The following is a 16,301-nucleotide window of genomic DNA, read 5'->3' as shown; positions in this document are numbered from 1 at the left end:
TTGAATACTATTTTGTTATTAAAATTGGTTCCCAAATGGCTGTTTCTGTCATAGTCTTGGGTGTTTTGGTGTTGGTTGTTGCAGGTTGATGTGCTCCTGATTGGGTGCAGCTGTTTTCAGCTGGTTAATTGTGTTGCAGGTATTTGGGGAACCCTCACAATGTCACTGGTGTTGGAATGTTTTGTTGGTTTCCTGTGTGTCATGTTTTGAGTTTTGGTGATGAAAGTATTTTGTGGAAACTGACCTTCCCGGATTTGGGTCATTGGTGTTTGGCGTCACGGTCTCTGGCTATTAGCACATCTAGCTTTGTTAATAGGTACTGCTTGGGGCCAGCAGCATTCCCATATTTTGAGTATTTCTAGAAATTTTTGACATTGCTCATGGAAGTCTTAGGTTCTGAGAATGACGGAAAACTTTGATGTTGAAACTGGCACTTATTCATTTTGTTAATAGCTGTAGTTTCTTTGAAGCATGCGTCTTTGCTGCTGGCTTGGAAATAATAAAAAAATTAATGTTGTAGAGAGCCAAATACCACGTAATGTGATTTACTATCACCTGCCCTTTGGAACAAATCCATTTCCCTGTGATTCTGTGTTTCCTTGTTGGCCCTGTACTTGGAAGCAAAGCCAAATCCATCGCCTCCCTCTTGTCCTTCATCACAACACTATTCTCCCTTTTCTCTGTTAACACATCTCTGCAGGAAACAGAACAGGGCAGAACAGGATGTGCATGCAGGTTACCTCCACAAAAGTCATGTCTCTATAGTCTAAATGACATTATCAGACTCAGGACAGCTGCCAAATATAAATATGACTAAGCTGTGTAACGTTTGAGTTCAAGTCTTTTTAAATTTTTAATATAATGCCGTATAATAATGTAAATAGCAGGTTTTCTCTCTTTACTATAACTGTATTGTTTGGGTTAAATGAGGCCGTACCTAATCTCTATTTTGTCCAATTTTATTTTTGTTATTTACATAACAGATTTCAAAATAACAGAACTTTTTCAATAGCGTTTGCAGATCTAGCCAGAGCTAAAAACTAAATTAAAATGCATCCAAGTGCAAACAATTGTAGCCAGATCATGTGCATCCAAGTGTTGAATATTTCAACCATCCCATGTTTAAATGTTGTGGTTAAATTGTCAAAACCATTGAATGCTGGAAGATATTGAGCTTAAAGACAGCTCTCTTGCATGTTTTTTTTTTCTTAAAGAAAAGTTTATTATTATTTTACTTTAATTTTTCCATTGATTCAGTTAGCACTAATGTGTCCAGAAGATTGTATCATGTCTGCACTTCTTTATTTTCCCTGAGAAATTGTTGCTGCCAAAATCTACCACAGCTTGTTTTGGAGAAATATTGTGTTTGTGTTACCAAAGAGCAACACAAGTTAAGTTGAGCCTGCAACCAATTTTAGATCAGAAAAATAAGTCCACTTTTCTTATCAACAATTTAAAACTGTTATGTTGTTTTAACAACCTTTTTTTACTTGTGACTATGTATTAAGTTTATGTGGCCTGTTCACTTAAGGTCACTCACACAATTTTTTTTCTTTCTCAGAAACATTATTTTTTTTATTCCCACCCCTGACAAACCGTATCACCTGGATAACTATGAGAAACTTTTTCGCTGTTCTGCACACTTGTGTTGAGTTTTGATTTTTCCATCTATTACACTAAAGTGAAGGTGTAACCGAATTGACAAAAGTCAGGGAGACTTTAAATGCAGATAAATGTTCTTGTTGTTTGTTAAAAGAAGAAAAATTTCAAACTCGTACATTTAGAAATAAAACTTTCATGTAATTGTTTTAAAGGTTGATTAAACACAGTTCAAACTGATGCAGTGCTTTTTATCTGATGATTGCAGAATGCTAATTGTCACATTTCAAAATGTATTGATGTTCTAACCAAAACAGAAGAAAGTTTCTCAAAGAAGAGTTAAAGAAAATGGGTAAAATGAACAACAGTTCCCATGAGGGAAACAGCACTTTTTTATATGATTATTCATGTGTGATTAGACTGGAAATGTGCTAAAATGGTGTCAGGGTAACTGGTTCTCTGCTTGCAGGTATTTGCATTGCATGCTCTATGTTACAGACTTAGTGAGAGAACTGTGTCAAATGAGCAACCCAGATGATGACTAGACGGTCTCTGTAATGGGACTAAGGCTTCATATGCTTTAATAACAAGGCATCAGAGTGAACGTTTAGGCATGAAAGTCGATATCTACCTTGTATGCTAACAATTTTTGGGTGTAAGCCAGTGAAACATGAGCATATGGACAGAGAAAGACCACAAACCATCAATATTCTCATCCCGAAAGGACAGAGTCCCATGGGTAATTGGCTTCCTGCTAGGCTAGAGCAAACAAAAGGCCAACGACAATCAAGCTCTATGCATAACACTGATATGTCTGTGTCCACTGCAGTGTTCTCAACTCCCTGTCCGAAACACATGGCTTGTGCCGCAGTGCCAGCAGACTTTGTCCCTGCAGCCAAATCCTTCTCATCACACTGGCTTTTGCAGCTGTCAGAGAGGCAGTTGTAAGGAGGAGGGCAACTAGCCCAGAATGCTCTCCAGCTCTGGCTCTTATTTGGATGGAGACAACATCAGTCAAGCTCATCTTCTCTATATGAAGCGTAATGCTGACAGCAGGAAACAGCAGTATGGCTGTGCTGGGACCAGTTAATCCACTCAAACGTCAGGACACTTAGTTTCAAACTAGACATAAATACAAACTGTACCCAAAAGCTCAACATTCAAAACATTGACTTTATAGGGATTTTTAAAATGAATTCATCTATAGTGTTTACGTTAAGGAATGTCATGTTTTTAAAAGTTAAACCTTTTTCTTGCTGGAGGCTGTTCTGCCTCAGAACAGTCTGACACGTGAGACTGATCGTCCAAAAAGTCTCAGCCTTAGTCAGCGTTTTGTAATGGCTCTTCCTGCTGACCTGTCTCGTGGCATTTGACTAAGTGAATGATCACAGCAACTACAATAAACTGAAGAATATTGAATGGCCTTTCGGCTCATGCCTCCAGGCTTTTTGATTCCAGCCTCTGAACCACAGTTACCACACTGCCCTGCTTTCGTCCAAATCCTTGGTTTATTGAATTTCTTTGAAAACTTTGTAAACGCTCTGCTGGAAGCAGACAGATTGGCACTCGCATGATCATAATTAAGCTATTTGTGAATGGACTGCAGTTGTCCCGTGTTTTGATCATGCAAACCTCAATGAGGTCAAATTTGCTGAAAATCTGTTTTCATGCTGCTGAGTAGAAGTGCTGTTCCAACAAAGTCATATCTTCATTTGAAATATCTTGCTTGATCCAAAGATACTCTTTTCTTTTTCATCTTTTTTTGTTTTTTGACCTGTTTTTTATCGTCCATTAGATCCGTGGTATCAACCATATCACAATCAATTCAACGTTACAAAACATTATTATTGAATTCAGCTTTTGCCTGCCAGTGAGACTCATTGGAGTTTATACTTGCGGCAAATGAATAGGATGCAATCTGCAAAAAGCCTTTGACACACCCGGATTTTCACAAAGGGAAATATTCTACCAGGACCTACAATTATCCAAATCATTATGACTGGAGATGTTATCAAAAAGAAACAGCCGTAATTGCTCACTGATGTTTGGTCTTATTTTGCAAAGCGCACGAGTCTTGTTTGTAGACAGAAGCTTCTTATTTCAGGAGCTACTCAGAGGAAAGGGGCATAGTATGGATCACTGACACAATGTGGAAATTATTTTATTTTTGGTCATTTTTATTCAAGAATGGCAATGTCTTTTTTATTTACCAGTTTACCTCCTCAGTCCATTCATTTAAGATGAGTAAAATGAAGCTGCATTAACTGTAAAGTGCAGTTTTTATGCATGAACTAGAGCCTGCCTTCTTTCATGTTAAACCTTTTCATTTATTGTTTGATTATATATTATATATTTAGCATTAAAATGTTAGAAAGATTCAAATTCAGGCTAAAATTATTTTTGTACAGGGCATGAAAGCTGAAAATCTTTATGTACTCTTTTCTTTTTATCTTTTTTTTAAAGGGATTTACTTGGGTTTTTCAAACCACATATTTTGAATATAGTGTTTTATTAATTAATAAAGTTTTATTTGCATTACTTCTAATTATTTTTTTTCATAGTTGTTTTACTGACATAAGCATGATTTTAATCAACGAGCTTTAAGTTTGTCTTCTTCTGTATATTTGAATCACTGTGCAGAATTTCTGCTGATCGAATAAACTTGCTTTGCGATGTTGTTTGGATCTTCACTCAGAAAAGAACATTCTTTTTTTTCCTTTTTGCAAAACAGGCTGTGATAAAAAGTTACAACCTTTCTGTCAAAGATTAAAGGTCTCAAAACTGTAATTTGGGGTAGGACTATAATCTGAAAGAGGCAGGTTTGTAGCTGTTTTTGAATTTCACACACAGGCTAAGTTTACCGAGATAACGTGACTTTAGATTTTTTTTTTTTTTTTCTCTAAGAGAAGTGCAGCGCTGCAGTGCAATGATGGTGTTTTCATACTTTTTGGAGCAATTGAAAGAGTCAGCTTCAAAATTTTACCTACAGAAGCACTTATGTGCCTGATCCTTGTCGTACGTGTGAGCATGTTCACTGGCTAGACCACTCTTAACATGTTGATTTCCTGCAACTGTTGGGTTAAAATTTTTTAAATATTTTGCAGTTTCCACATTTTTTGAACTAAGAGCCACTTACTTTGTTTGATGTCTTAAAAGTTTAGTCAAATTTTAAAGCTGCTGATCACAATACGAGTGGAGTGTGCACATCTTTGTTGAAGCTCTAGAATAAAATCTTCTGGGATAAGTTTCAACAGTCTGCAGTCTGGTTTTGTCTGGCACCATCTGTTTGCAAAAGCAATTATAAAACAAAAAACTTTTATTTTTGACTTTCTCAACTCGAATTTGATTGATGTAGATCCTAAAATAATAACTGACATTGCCACACGGTTTATGCCCAGTCAGTTTCATTAACTAATTTTATTGATTTTAGTACAAAAACTTAAACGTCTTTAGCGAATGTCTTTGCTTTATTTAAAAAACATTTGTTTTCACCCAAGTGCTTTCTTAAATCTTTTGCCATCATATTTGCCATGAAAGTTTGAGATGGTTGAGCTGTACAGAGCTAAAAGTTGATCAGCTAGTAAGATTGGTGGTTAGCAAAGTCATAGAAAGGAACATTAGTGTTTTATCAGAATAAGGTTAATTGGTCCAATCTTTGCTTTACACATCCCCTTTGAAGGCACCTTGTTGAAATCTAAATCTGCCCCTAAATGTGTGCACTTTTTTGTGTAGGTGTATGTTTGGCTTGTGATGGTAAACTGAACTTTTAAGACTTGGTTACAACAAAAAAGGCTAATCATTCCAGGATGAAGGGGTCCTTGTTTTGACCGGTTATAAATGTTGTGTTAGTTGCATGGGGTCGCCACTCATCACTGCAGAGGTCAGGCGCAGTCCAACACAAAGACAAATGTCAAGGGATGAAAGTGACAAGGCTGGAAGTTAACCCAGACTGGGAAGCTGATGCCAGAAACTTCTGTCTGCTGTCACAGACAGTCTGCTCAGAGCCAAGATCCACACTATCTCTTTAGATCAGTCACTTTTTTTGCACTGATGACTATAAGCCAAGAATGCCAGGCATTAGATGTTGGTTTAGACTTTGTTATTCTTAAACAATTCAAAATGAGAAATGACTTTTGCCAAGTTGGACCTGTACTGAGCTGCACTGCTGACAGAAGAGCCGAAAAACTGTCTCACATCTCCACACTGACCAGCTTTGCTGAGCCTAGAAGGAGTTTTTCTGCTTGGAATACATCAACTGTCGAGAATTCTTTATTCCTCCGAAGATTTATGTTTAGGCAGAGGATCACGAAGCTCCGTAGAGACTGAACCGTTCGAAAATGAATCAGCTGTGGCCCATACGTTACTTTGAAAGGCTTCATGTAAACACTGATCATAGAAAGTGGGCCACAGAGATGGTTTAAGATGTAAACTGTTCTTGAGGATCTGGGTCAGCATGTGGGGGTGTGTGTGTGTGTGTGTGGGTGTGTGTGTGTGTGTGTGTGTGGGTGTGTGTGTGTGTGTGTGAATCCTCAAATAAATCCAAAATCCCTCTGTCTGTCCAAGAGGTACTTGTATCCTAATGGACAACTTACAGATTCAAAACTGTTACCCTTAAGATGATTGAAGGAGATATTTTTCAAGCCTTTTCTTCAGCAGGATCCTTGCAGTTAAACAAAGCCACCTTGCTGGAAGTCACTTCCTGCCATCGCAGAATCTTTTTAAATGACAAAATGTTTAAAAAAAGAGACGTTTGGCATCTTCCCTTCAGTGGTCCATCACTTGTTTTCAGGACCAGCTTGTTTTGTCAAATGTTCCAGCTAAAACTTAGGATCAGAGGGTTTTAAAAAATATATTTTTCATGGTTTCTCAGCACTCTGTGCCTATTTTAGTTTTAATGATGCCTTAAATGGGCTGTTTGAGCTTTAAAAGTGTCTTGTTTTCAAGTCCTAGAATCCTGGAAGTGTTGCTCATGCCCCGTCATGGTTTTTGAGGACTAATATTCTCAGCTAAGTTCCAAGTTATACTTGTGCAAAGTGTTGGCTGCTTTATTCAGGTTCTTGGCCATTCCCAATATTTGTAATTTCCTCAGAAGTGCTGAAGTTTAAGCTCTAATTCTTTTCCGCATCTTAATGTGAAATCAATGACAAAAAGAAGATATAGAGCCAATGATCTCATGTCTGAGTTGGACGCCTTACTGGCTATCACTTTGAACAAGTGTTTAGCCAGAGAATTATCATATTTTACTCATTCACTGGTGATATAATGATATCTGAACAGTGAACAGAAAAGTTTCACCATGTTGATGATAGTGAAATAAGCTCATGAACTTTAAAACTCAAAGTAGTTCTAATAAAAACAATAAAATTCCATAACAATGCATTTGCAAATGTTAAAGACCCACTCCGATCCTCATTTAAAAACGCTATTTTAATATCGTTCTCAGTGGTCTTTTAATTACAATTATGCTGTTTTAGCGAAAATAAAGTAGCCTGTGTCGTTTTCTAGGACTTAGTTTCTAAAGAGAGCCAGTAGTTCTTTAGAAATTTGCCTCTGAGTTGTGGGTGGGACTGTTGGTTTTGCATGTTTAGATGCTCTCCCGCGAACTTAAAGCCCCTCACACCCCTAACCTAAGATTACCGGTGCAACAAAAATGACGCACATGATTAAAGCTAACCAGCCGTACAGTTTTTGAGCCAGATGCCAGCTTGAACAAGGAAAACAAAGACATATATGGATCTATTTGTCTACAGGTGGATGCTTCACAATAGAGCAAAACAGGGATATCATGGTCTGTTGATTGTAGCTTCTACAAGCTCATTGTTTTGACTGCTCTTGATTTTTTATGATTTTAATAACACTCAGAAATGCAATTTTAAGCTTAATTTTCTTTATATATGTCCTCCATCATGAGAAAAATAACACAAGAAGATGGTAAAAATGCCAGGTATATGATTTTCATTGTAGTGGACCTTTAAACGATATAACATATTATTGGGAATTACAAAAAACATAACTGTTTTTATATTCTTGTCAAATTTTAGCAAAATTTTTTCAAATAATGCAAGTTTTTTGTACCATCTATTAAAAAAAGGAACTTTACTTGAAGGCACTTGATTTCACCAAAGGTTTTGTCCATCTCTTTGTTCAAACAACAGTCCATGTCTTTCTAACTAACTGTGATTTTACAAATTGCTTTAATGCAGTACAAAGTGGAGGAGTGGTTCATCCTCAGATAAAAGGGCCTGGCTGTCTCTTAAAATGACATCATCCTTGCAGAGCATGTCATGTTTTCCCACCGTGCTCCATGAGCTGCAGTCACTGAGATGAGTGGTGAGCTGATGCAAGGAGGAAGCTTCTTTTGCTCATGAAAGTGAAAAAGTCAAAAGGGGCAACGTCTGGCTGAGGAAGTGAGGAAGGATGCTCACCGGCCAGGTGTTAGGTTTGGAAAGAAAAAAAAACAATTTGTAATTTAGATCGAAGTCTCTGACTGAGTTTGCAACTTCCTGCCTGTCCCTACTGCCACGACACGAGGACCTTTGGTTTCCCTTTCTCACATCCTATCCTGAGTTACCGCCCTGGGAGCATCTCACTCACCAGCTGTGAGCTCCAGGTGCCGCCTGTGGTCTCCTGTAACAATAGCATGAGCAACTTTTATCAAATGTTTTTCTCCCTTCTCCTGTTCATTTACCCTCCTGTCCTTATTGGCAGCAAGAATGTGGTTGTACTCAGGGTACAAAGAAACTTGCAGAGGCTTGTGCTGCATCTAACACAGCTGGGGCTGGGTGTGTGTGTCTGCTTTTGTGCTTGGAAGTGTGTGCACATAAATATTTTGTGCCTAAACCCCATGTGTCTATTTCCTGGTTAATATTATTGGTTACCTGGAGGTCAACAGGATTGATTTAGCTTCTAAATATACAATGTGTAGTTTGAATCTGCGCTTAAGGAATGTTAATGCACAGTTCTTATTCTCATTAGGACATTAATTACAGCCATGAGACCCCTTAGGAGCCCAGGTGTGTTTTGTAAAACCCTTTGTCTGCTCTGCTGGCCATAGTTTGTCTTTGCTTTGCTCTGGTAACTGTCTGTCAGGGTCGATCAGGGGAATCTAAATGTTTTTCCAAGACTTGGATCTAAGCATTCCAAGATCAATTCCAGAGCCTAGGTACAGCTGTCTGGCTGTCTGCCTGAGAGCCACTCATCTCTTTCAGTTCTGAACAGGGGTTTAGTTGTTGGTCCAAAATCTAACACTCCCCCCCTATAGTCATGGCCACACTCTGACTGTCTGCCCTAGTTTGAATACTTCCTCAAGCCCAGTGCAACATTCAGATTGTTGCTCCATGGTTTGCCACATCTAGACAAAACAAAGAGCTCCTGTTTCAGTCAAGCGAAACCATGGGGTTGATGGAAAGATCTGCTGTGTTTATTCACTTATTTTTCTGAGGTTGCAGCCTTACAAATACATGCATCCACCTACAGCCTGGGATTAGTGTTGTTTTTTTACCTAAGCAGATGTAAAAGTCAAATATTTTTTTATTTAGCTCAACATTTCATTAATTGCTCATAGTCTTGCTTTAGCAGATGATAACTGAGAAGCCCCTTGAGTTTAAATGATTATACAGTACAATATCACCTAATTAAAATTTCATTATTTCTAAATTATTGTGCCTTATCCACAAAATCAAATATGCCAAGACCTAGGATCGGTCCACACCCCTTACAAATCCTTTCTTTTTTCTTCATTATAACAAGATCTAGACAGATTTTCTTGTGCTGCACTCATAGAGAGACACTCTTTTCTCACTGCTTGTATATTAATCTAAAGTCATGCATTAATGGTTTTGTGGTGATGTGATTGGCAGAAGCCAAACGAGGCGGGACCCTCTGGACTCTTCACCTCAACACTCAGGGACCTCCCGTACTGTCAAGCGTTATCCATCATCTTCTGGGCCTATAACTTCCAATGCTCTACCCAGTACTAATGGCAATGCTCACAGTGTTGATCCCAGCTGGTACAATCACAGGAACGGACATAGCAACACACCATCTGGACCTTCTTCTGGCTCTCACAGGCAAACCAACAACCGACAGCTACAAGGACAGTTCAACAACGTGTTGGTGCCAGCAGGTGAGAGCAACAGGCTACCTGCCTGTGACATATCTTCAAACTTGGGGCTGCACATGTTTAGTACAATAAATTCCCTCACATCTTGCGGTGTCACTTGAATGCTGACAAGAAGACCAGAGAGAAGCTTTATATCAATGCTCTGTGTGTTTGCACACTTGCATGCTTTGAAATCCATGCTGTCACCACTTCAACATGACAGGCACTGAACTCTCCGGGGCCTTTACCCACAACAATAAAACTTGTTATTTTGTTTCTCTTAGTTTGTATTCTTCTAAAAAAAAACTGTGGTTTTCACTAACATTGTCCATTAAACCCGAAAGTCTGATGTTCTACCTCCTGGCGTTTTTTTTTCCTCTCCTGTACCACAGTAACGGCTGTTGACCAGATTTCCAACATTACACAATCTTCACTTGCACTTACTCTCTCTTTGTCTCTCTCATACATATACACGTCCAAGCTAGCGTCTCCTGAAGATAAAGGGCTTGGATGTTTGCCTGATGTCTAACAGTATTCTATTCCCCCATTTGCTGACCTGTGGTGCATCACTCGTTTAGCTGCAGCGTGCCACTGTCCAACCCTTCAGCACACACCCTTATGCACACTTATAAACTTTCCCTTTGCCCAGACGGAGAGTGAGTCATTCAGAGACCGAAGCAGGAAAGATGCAGATCTTCTCCAGGCTGTCCTTGCTGCTGCTTCTTCTCAAGCAGGTGTGTGTGTGTCTTTCAGGTGCCAACCTCACCTCGAACCTGGACCGTATCAAGATTGTCTTCACACCCATGATGTGCAACAGGGTGTGCAATGCCGGACGCTGCTACAACAACTGTGAGAAGGGAGACATTACCACTGTGTACAGTGAAGCTTCGCAGCAGCAACAGCAGCAGCAACCGTCAAAGAGCCAGGGCTTCAGACTCTGTGAGTGCTGACTCCAGGCCTTTTATGTCTGCCTGTTTGAGACTGTGATCTGTCTTGTATTACATCTTCTTGCCTCTGCTTTCTGCATGTCTTTTTTTCTTATTTCCTAATTGCCCTACACTAGCCATTTGTCTTCACTTGGGTATATAACTCTTTTTTTATAGGGTGAGCTCGACAAAATGGGTTCCCAATTGCATGCCGTCTTCGCTTAACACCAAGCTTAGAAAGAAGGCAGAGTGCTGTAGATAAAGCTTGAAGCTAGCATAAAAACATTCACCAGCTAGAGGAAAGATGGACAGAGAGAGCCAGAGACATGGCTATAACAGATTGAATGTAGAACTTTGTGAAAAGGGGGCTAATCTCTCTTTGCAGGCACACACGTGGAGCTGGTGGTCCCACGCTCCCAACACTTAGCCCCATCGCTTTGCGGTTTGCACCTTGCAGTCGGCCCCACCATTAACCATTTAACATTCTCCCTGGGAGAGCACAGACTAATAAAAGACGAGGGAAAGAAGCAGACAGAATGAAAAAGTAGCAGCATGAACTGGATTTTTTTGTTTTTGTTTTTGGGATTACTTTAAAATCTGCCATTTATCCAGAAAGCTTTGTTTTGTTTTTTACAAAGAGGGGTTCATGGGAAGGAAAGGATGCAATCAATGCTGATGGTGGGGGGGCTGTAGTTCATCATGTTTTGAGCTTAGTCTGTGAAGCAAATAGGCAATTGCAAATATTGTGAGACCTATATTTAGGGCCCGAGCACGGAGTGCAAGGACCCTATTGTAATTCGAATGTTTATTATTATTATTATTATTATTATTATTCTACCGGAAGAGTCGCCTTTTTGAGGCCTTTAACATACCCCAAAACTCACCAAATTTGGCACACACATCAGGAGTCGCGAAAAATTTCGTATTTTATAGGAGATTGGCATGGGCGCACAAAAACGGCTCGATAGCGCCACCTACAGTGACTTTTGTCCCGACGCCCCGCATACGCTTTAACGTACAAGCTTGATTTTTACAGGGCATGTTCTTCAGATGGAGACCTACAAAAAAGTCTGAAAGGACCCACCTGTCAGTCGCACAGGAAGTCTGATATTTTGATGACAATATGTCATTTTTGCTGTATTTTGGACATTTGCAGGCCTCGCTCTAGAACGAACTCCTCCTAGAGATTTTGGAGTAATGACTCCAAACTTTGGTTTTGTAAACTAGACACATGTCCGATGTTAAATTGCGAAGCTTTTAAGTTTTTATGGATGTTTGTGACCATGGCGGCGCGTCAAAATTGGAGGTCGTTTCGAAAACACGCCATGAAAAGAAAAATGGCCATTACTCAGCCATGCATAATCCAATCTGATCCAAAATTGATGTGCATGATTGTAGTCTGACTCTGAACACATCTGCAGTGAAAAAATCTGGAAAAAGTGTAGCGCCACCTGCTGGCAAGAGGAAATGAACTGTTTTACTTGGAGCATCACTACTCCGAGTAGGATGAGCCGACACACCTGAAAATGACGTCCACCTGTTGAAAAGCCATTGAAGTTTACTCTGACAAAAAACCATAACTTTCAATGCGGGGGTGTGGTCGTGACAGAGCGGCAAAGTTGGGCATCTCGCTATGCACACAAAAGTTGCTCTCACGTGCACATTCCTTGTCCAATCTCACTGAAATTCAATGGATATGATGAAGCTTCTATTCTGAACCCATGGATATGACAATCTTGGACGAGCTCTATAGCGCCACCTAGTTATTGCATTGGGCACATTCTGCCCTGTATTTTCTCTTTGCTTTGTCCGATGTGCATGAAATTAAAACTGGAGATACTCAGAAGGGTCCTCTCTCATCATGTAAAGTTTCATGGGTGTACACCTGACGGTGCCTGCGTAACAGGAAGTGGTCGATTATGTGCACCCAAATAATAGAAATTTATTATAAATCAGCCGTTTGTCTCAGGAAGCTGAGATTTCAGAATTAGATGCCTTTAATAACCTCCAGCTTTGATATGTAACACTATAGGGTCTACGAGAAACTTCATCACTTGATTTTTTTAATGAAATTTTGGACTGAACAAAGATTTTTAGCATAAATTCTGTTTAGGTTATCAGCACCAAGAATTCAACTTTCATAGGCATTTATGTGCTACTGCTTCCTAAAAAAATTCAGAATGATTGAAGTTACAGGTGACATCTTAGAGAGCATTACATCCAAAAAGGTCCGAAAACGTCTTTTTAGGCAAAACTGCAAACACCTATTTTTTTGCATAACTTATCTTTCAAATATCAGCACAAAAAAATTAAAAACGGTAGGGATCTGTGTTTGCTGCCTTCCATATTTTTTTCAGACTTAAAAGTGTAACAGATGATTTATAAAAAATCCTTTTCATCCAAAAACCTGTGTTAAATCTGTCTAGACTCCAAACAAACATTTTTTTATGGTAACTTATGTTTCAACAATCGACACCAATTTTCACACACCTATAGCTGAACATGTCCCATAGCTCCCTGAATAATTTCATAGATATAAAATGAACTGGTCATTCTAACATCTGGCATTCTAACATCTAACATCTTACATGTCAAAGCCTCTCTCAGCCTGGCTCTGCTGAAGGAGTCGTGTTACAACCCCGCCCCCTCCTGCTGGGACCCCTGCTATGTAAATTAGCAAGCAGTAAACAGAGAGATGAGGAGTAAGAATGGTCATTACTCAGGCATGCATAATCCAAAGACAGCCAGTTAAACACTGAAAGACATATTTTTTCGGTATGTCTTTCATACATCTTTAGTATTAAAAACTCTCCAAGATGAATGTGCCTGACTCCACCTGCAGGTGGATCACAGACTTCCTGACGGACAGACAGCAGTATGTGAGGCTGGGGAAGCTCGTCTCAGATACTCGGACCACAAGCACCCGATCCCCCCAGGGCTGTGTCCTTTCACCCCTGTTACTCTCCCTGTACACAAACAGCTGCACAGCTGGTCACCTGTCTGTCAAACTCCTGAAGTTTGCTGACGACACCACACTCATCGGCCTCATCTCTGACGGAGATGAGTCGGCCTACAGGAGTGATATAGCCAGGGTGGTGTCATAGTGCAGCGCTAACAACCTGGAGCTTAATGCTCTGAAGACAGTGGAGATGACAGTGGACTTCAGGAAGGCCCCAGCCCCCCTCCCCCCTGTCATCCTCTGTGACTCCCCGGTGACCTCTGTGGAGTCCTTCTGCTTCCTGGGAACCATCATCAGCCAGGACCTCAAGTGGGAGCAGAACATCAGCTCCATCACTAAGAAGATCCAGCAGAGGATGTACTTCCTGAGGCAGCTGAAGAAGTTTCACCTCCCTGAAAAGATGCTGGTAGACTTTTACACCGCCATCATCGAATCCACCCTCACGTCCTCCATCACAGTCTGGTTCGCTGCGGCCACGGCCAGAGACAAGGCCAAGCTGCAACGCGTCATCCACTCAGCAGAGAAGGTGATCGGCTGCCACCTCCCGTCTCTCCAGGAGCTGCACATCTCCAGGACCTGGAGGCGGGCAGCCAGGATTGTAGCCAACCCCTCTCATCCAGGACATAATCTCTTTCGGCCCCTCCCTTCTGGCAAGAGGCTCCGGTCCATCAGGACCAGGACCTCGCGCCACAAGAACAGCTTCTTCCCCACTGCAGCCAGCCTGCTGAACAGAACCCCAACTCCCCCAGGTGACCCCCCCCCCCCCCGCCCACCAAAGGACTGTCGGTGCCACTTACAGGCCCCACCATCCCAGCCCATCTGTGCTCCCACTTTAATTCACCTTACTCTACTGTATATAGTGTGTTGTTGTTGTTAACTTAATTTTTAACTTATTCTTAATTGCACTATACACCAAGTCAAATTCCTCGTTTTGTAAAGTGCGCTCTACTGAACCTGGCAATAAAACTTTTTCTGATTTCTGATTCTATTAATCATTGTTTTTTATTCATTCAAAATGCAATTAAATCAATATTTTATCTTTTTTCTTTTCCTTTTTCTTTTTTTTATCTCTTATATCCTTTTTTATAATCAATGTTTGAACTTCTTTTCCTTTCTATTGTCATGGTTTCAGTTTGTTGTCTTGTTTTTCGCTTTAGTTCTTGTTCTGCCTTGTTTGGTTCTGTTTCCTGTTTTATTTTGAAAGGTTTCCTGTCTTGTCATGTTTCTTGAGTTTTACTTCCTTTGGTCCCCATCTGCCCTAATCGTGTTCACCTGTGTCTTGTCTGCCCTGTCTGTATATAAGTCTTGTCTCTGCCTTCCTCCTGTGCTGGTCCATTAACTTCTGCTCATGTTGATCACGTCTTCTTGTCTGGCGTCCATGTCCCTTGCCATGCCACAGTAAGTTTTTGTTTTTAGTTTTGTCATCCTGCTCTGCAGCACTTTTTGTTAGTTAAATAAACCCATTTGCCCTGAACCCGTTTGCCTCCCGTCTCTGCGCCTGGGTCCTACCTGCTCTCGAGCCTCCCCCCCACACGACATCTATACATCCAATGAAATTAAACTACAAATCAACAAACACAACTGATAACAAATGTCTCTAAAAAATGATGTGTATATTTGCAGAACCTTAAAAACACCAAACAAATAACAAATGCTTCCCAAATAAAGCACAAAAAATGGAACACAAAATGTAAAACCCAAGTTAGAAATTGCAATTTGAAAAAGATACTTTTTTCAGCAGCTTTTCAAAATCAATCACCAATTCTACTCTTCTGTGGATGAAACAAAGAACTCCAGAACAATGAAGCCATTTCTCTAAGTCTCTCTCACCTTCAGTTTTAAACAAGGTCTGTGAAAATCCACCATACATTGGTCACATGAACTCAGAGACCTGCTAAAAGTGCACAATTGTAAAAGCTCTTTTATATAGACAACTGTTTGTTTGCTTAGAGCTCTAAATATATAAAAAAATGCTTTTCTATCACCTAGACACAGATGGAGAACCATATCAACTGGATTAATAACAGGGTGGCATGTTTAGGTTTAAACTTACATCAATAGACAACATGAAGCTGTCCATCACATTTTTGACCTAAACATGTAAACACATCCTTGGCTCTGTGGTTAGGAAATGGTATTTGGGAATCTCTTTATACCAGGAGCCAGCCTGGCCATTGGAACATCGCCACAGTGCCCATCCAGACTGGGACAGCAACGGGTTCCACTTCAGAGCCGTGAGCTGCTGTGTTTAACTCCAGCTGTCCCAGCAAGGGAGACAACTGCAGCAACATCCACTGACCAAGCTGACAAGCCCTGGCAGAAAAGATCCCCACAAGAAAAACACTGGCTCAGGCAGGCTGGTCAAAAAAAAATAGTTTTGCCATTGTCTTGCAGCTCGCAGATCAAGTGGTTTAGTTTTCCAGTAATGTCAGTCAGGAATGCAAGTTCAGATTCACAATGTTCATATTCACCATATTCAACAGACATCTCCTCCAATAGCACCTTAAAAATCCTGTGCTGTTTTGCTTTGCAGCTGAGGTTGTTTACGATTTTCAGAATAAGAGTCATTATATGTCCAGAGCCAATCACTTCTGCACATAAGGCCTGCTGGTGAATGACGCAGCAGTAATGCCGACATTTTGGAAAGTCTGGGTCAGCTTTACAGTGAGTGATGAAACCTGTTTGTCTATTGATCATAGCAGGAGTCCCATCTGCA

General features: G+C 40.3%; 1 protein-coding gene across 3 annotated transcripts in view; it reads left to right on the top strand.

Moving 5' to 3' along the window:
- LOC101168829 (latent-transforming growth factor beta-binding protein 2) overlaps positions 1-16,301 on the top strand; it is an 83,553-nt gene that overhangs the window by 18,031 nt on the left and 49,221 nt on the right. For all 3 annotated transcript variants that reach the window (XM_023951597.2, XM_078941368.1, XM_023951596.2), the window contains exons 4-5: positions 9,459-9,724; positions 10,454-10,639. In XM_023951597.2, coding sequence (XP_023807365.1) covers positions 9,459-9,724; positions 10,454-10,639 — 452 coding nt within the window. The remainder of the gene's footprint in view (positions 1-9,458; positions 9,725-10,453; positions 10,640-16,301) is intronic.

The sequence above is a fragment of the Oryzias latipes genome, chromosome 22 (assembly GCF_053564925.1).
Source record: "Oryzias latipes strain Hd-rR chromosome 22, Olatipes_Hd-rR_3.1".
Classification (NCBI taxonomy): Eukaryota; Metazoa; Chordata; class Actinopteri; order Beloniformes; family Adrianichthyidae; genus Oryzias; species Oryzias latipes.
Note: the sequence above shows the minus strand (reverse complement) of the source record. Positions and strands in the feature narration are given on the sequence as shown.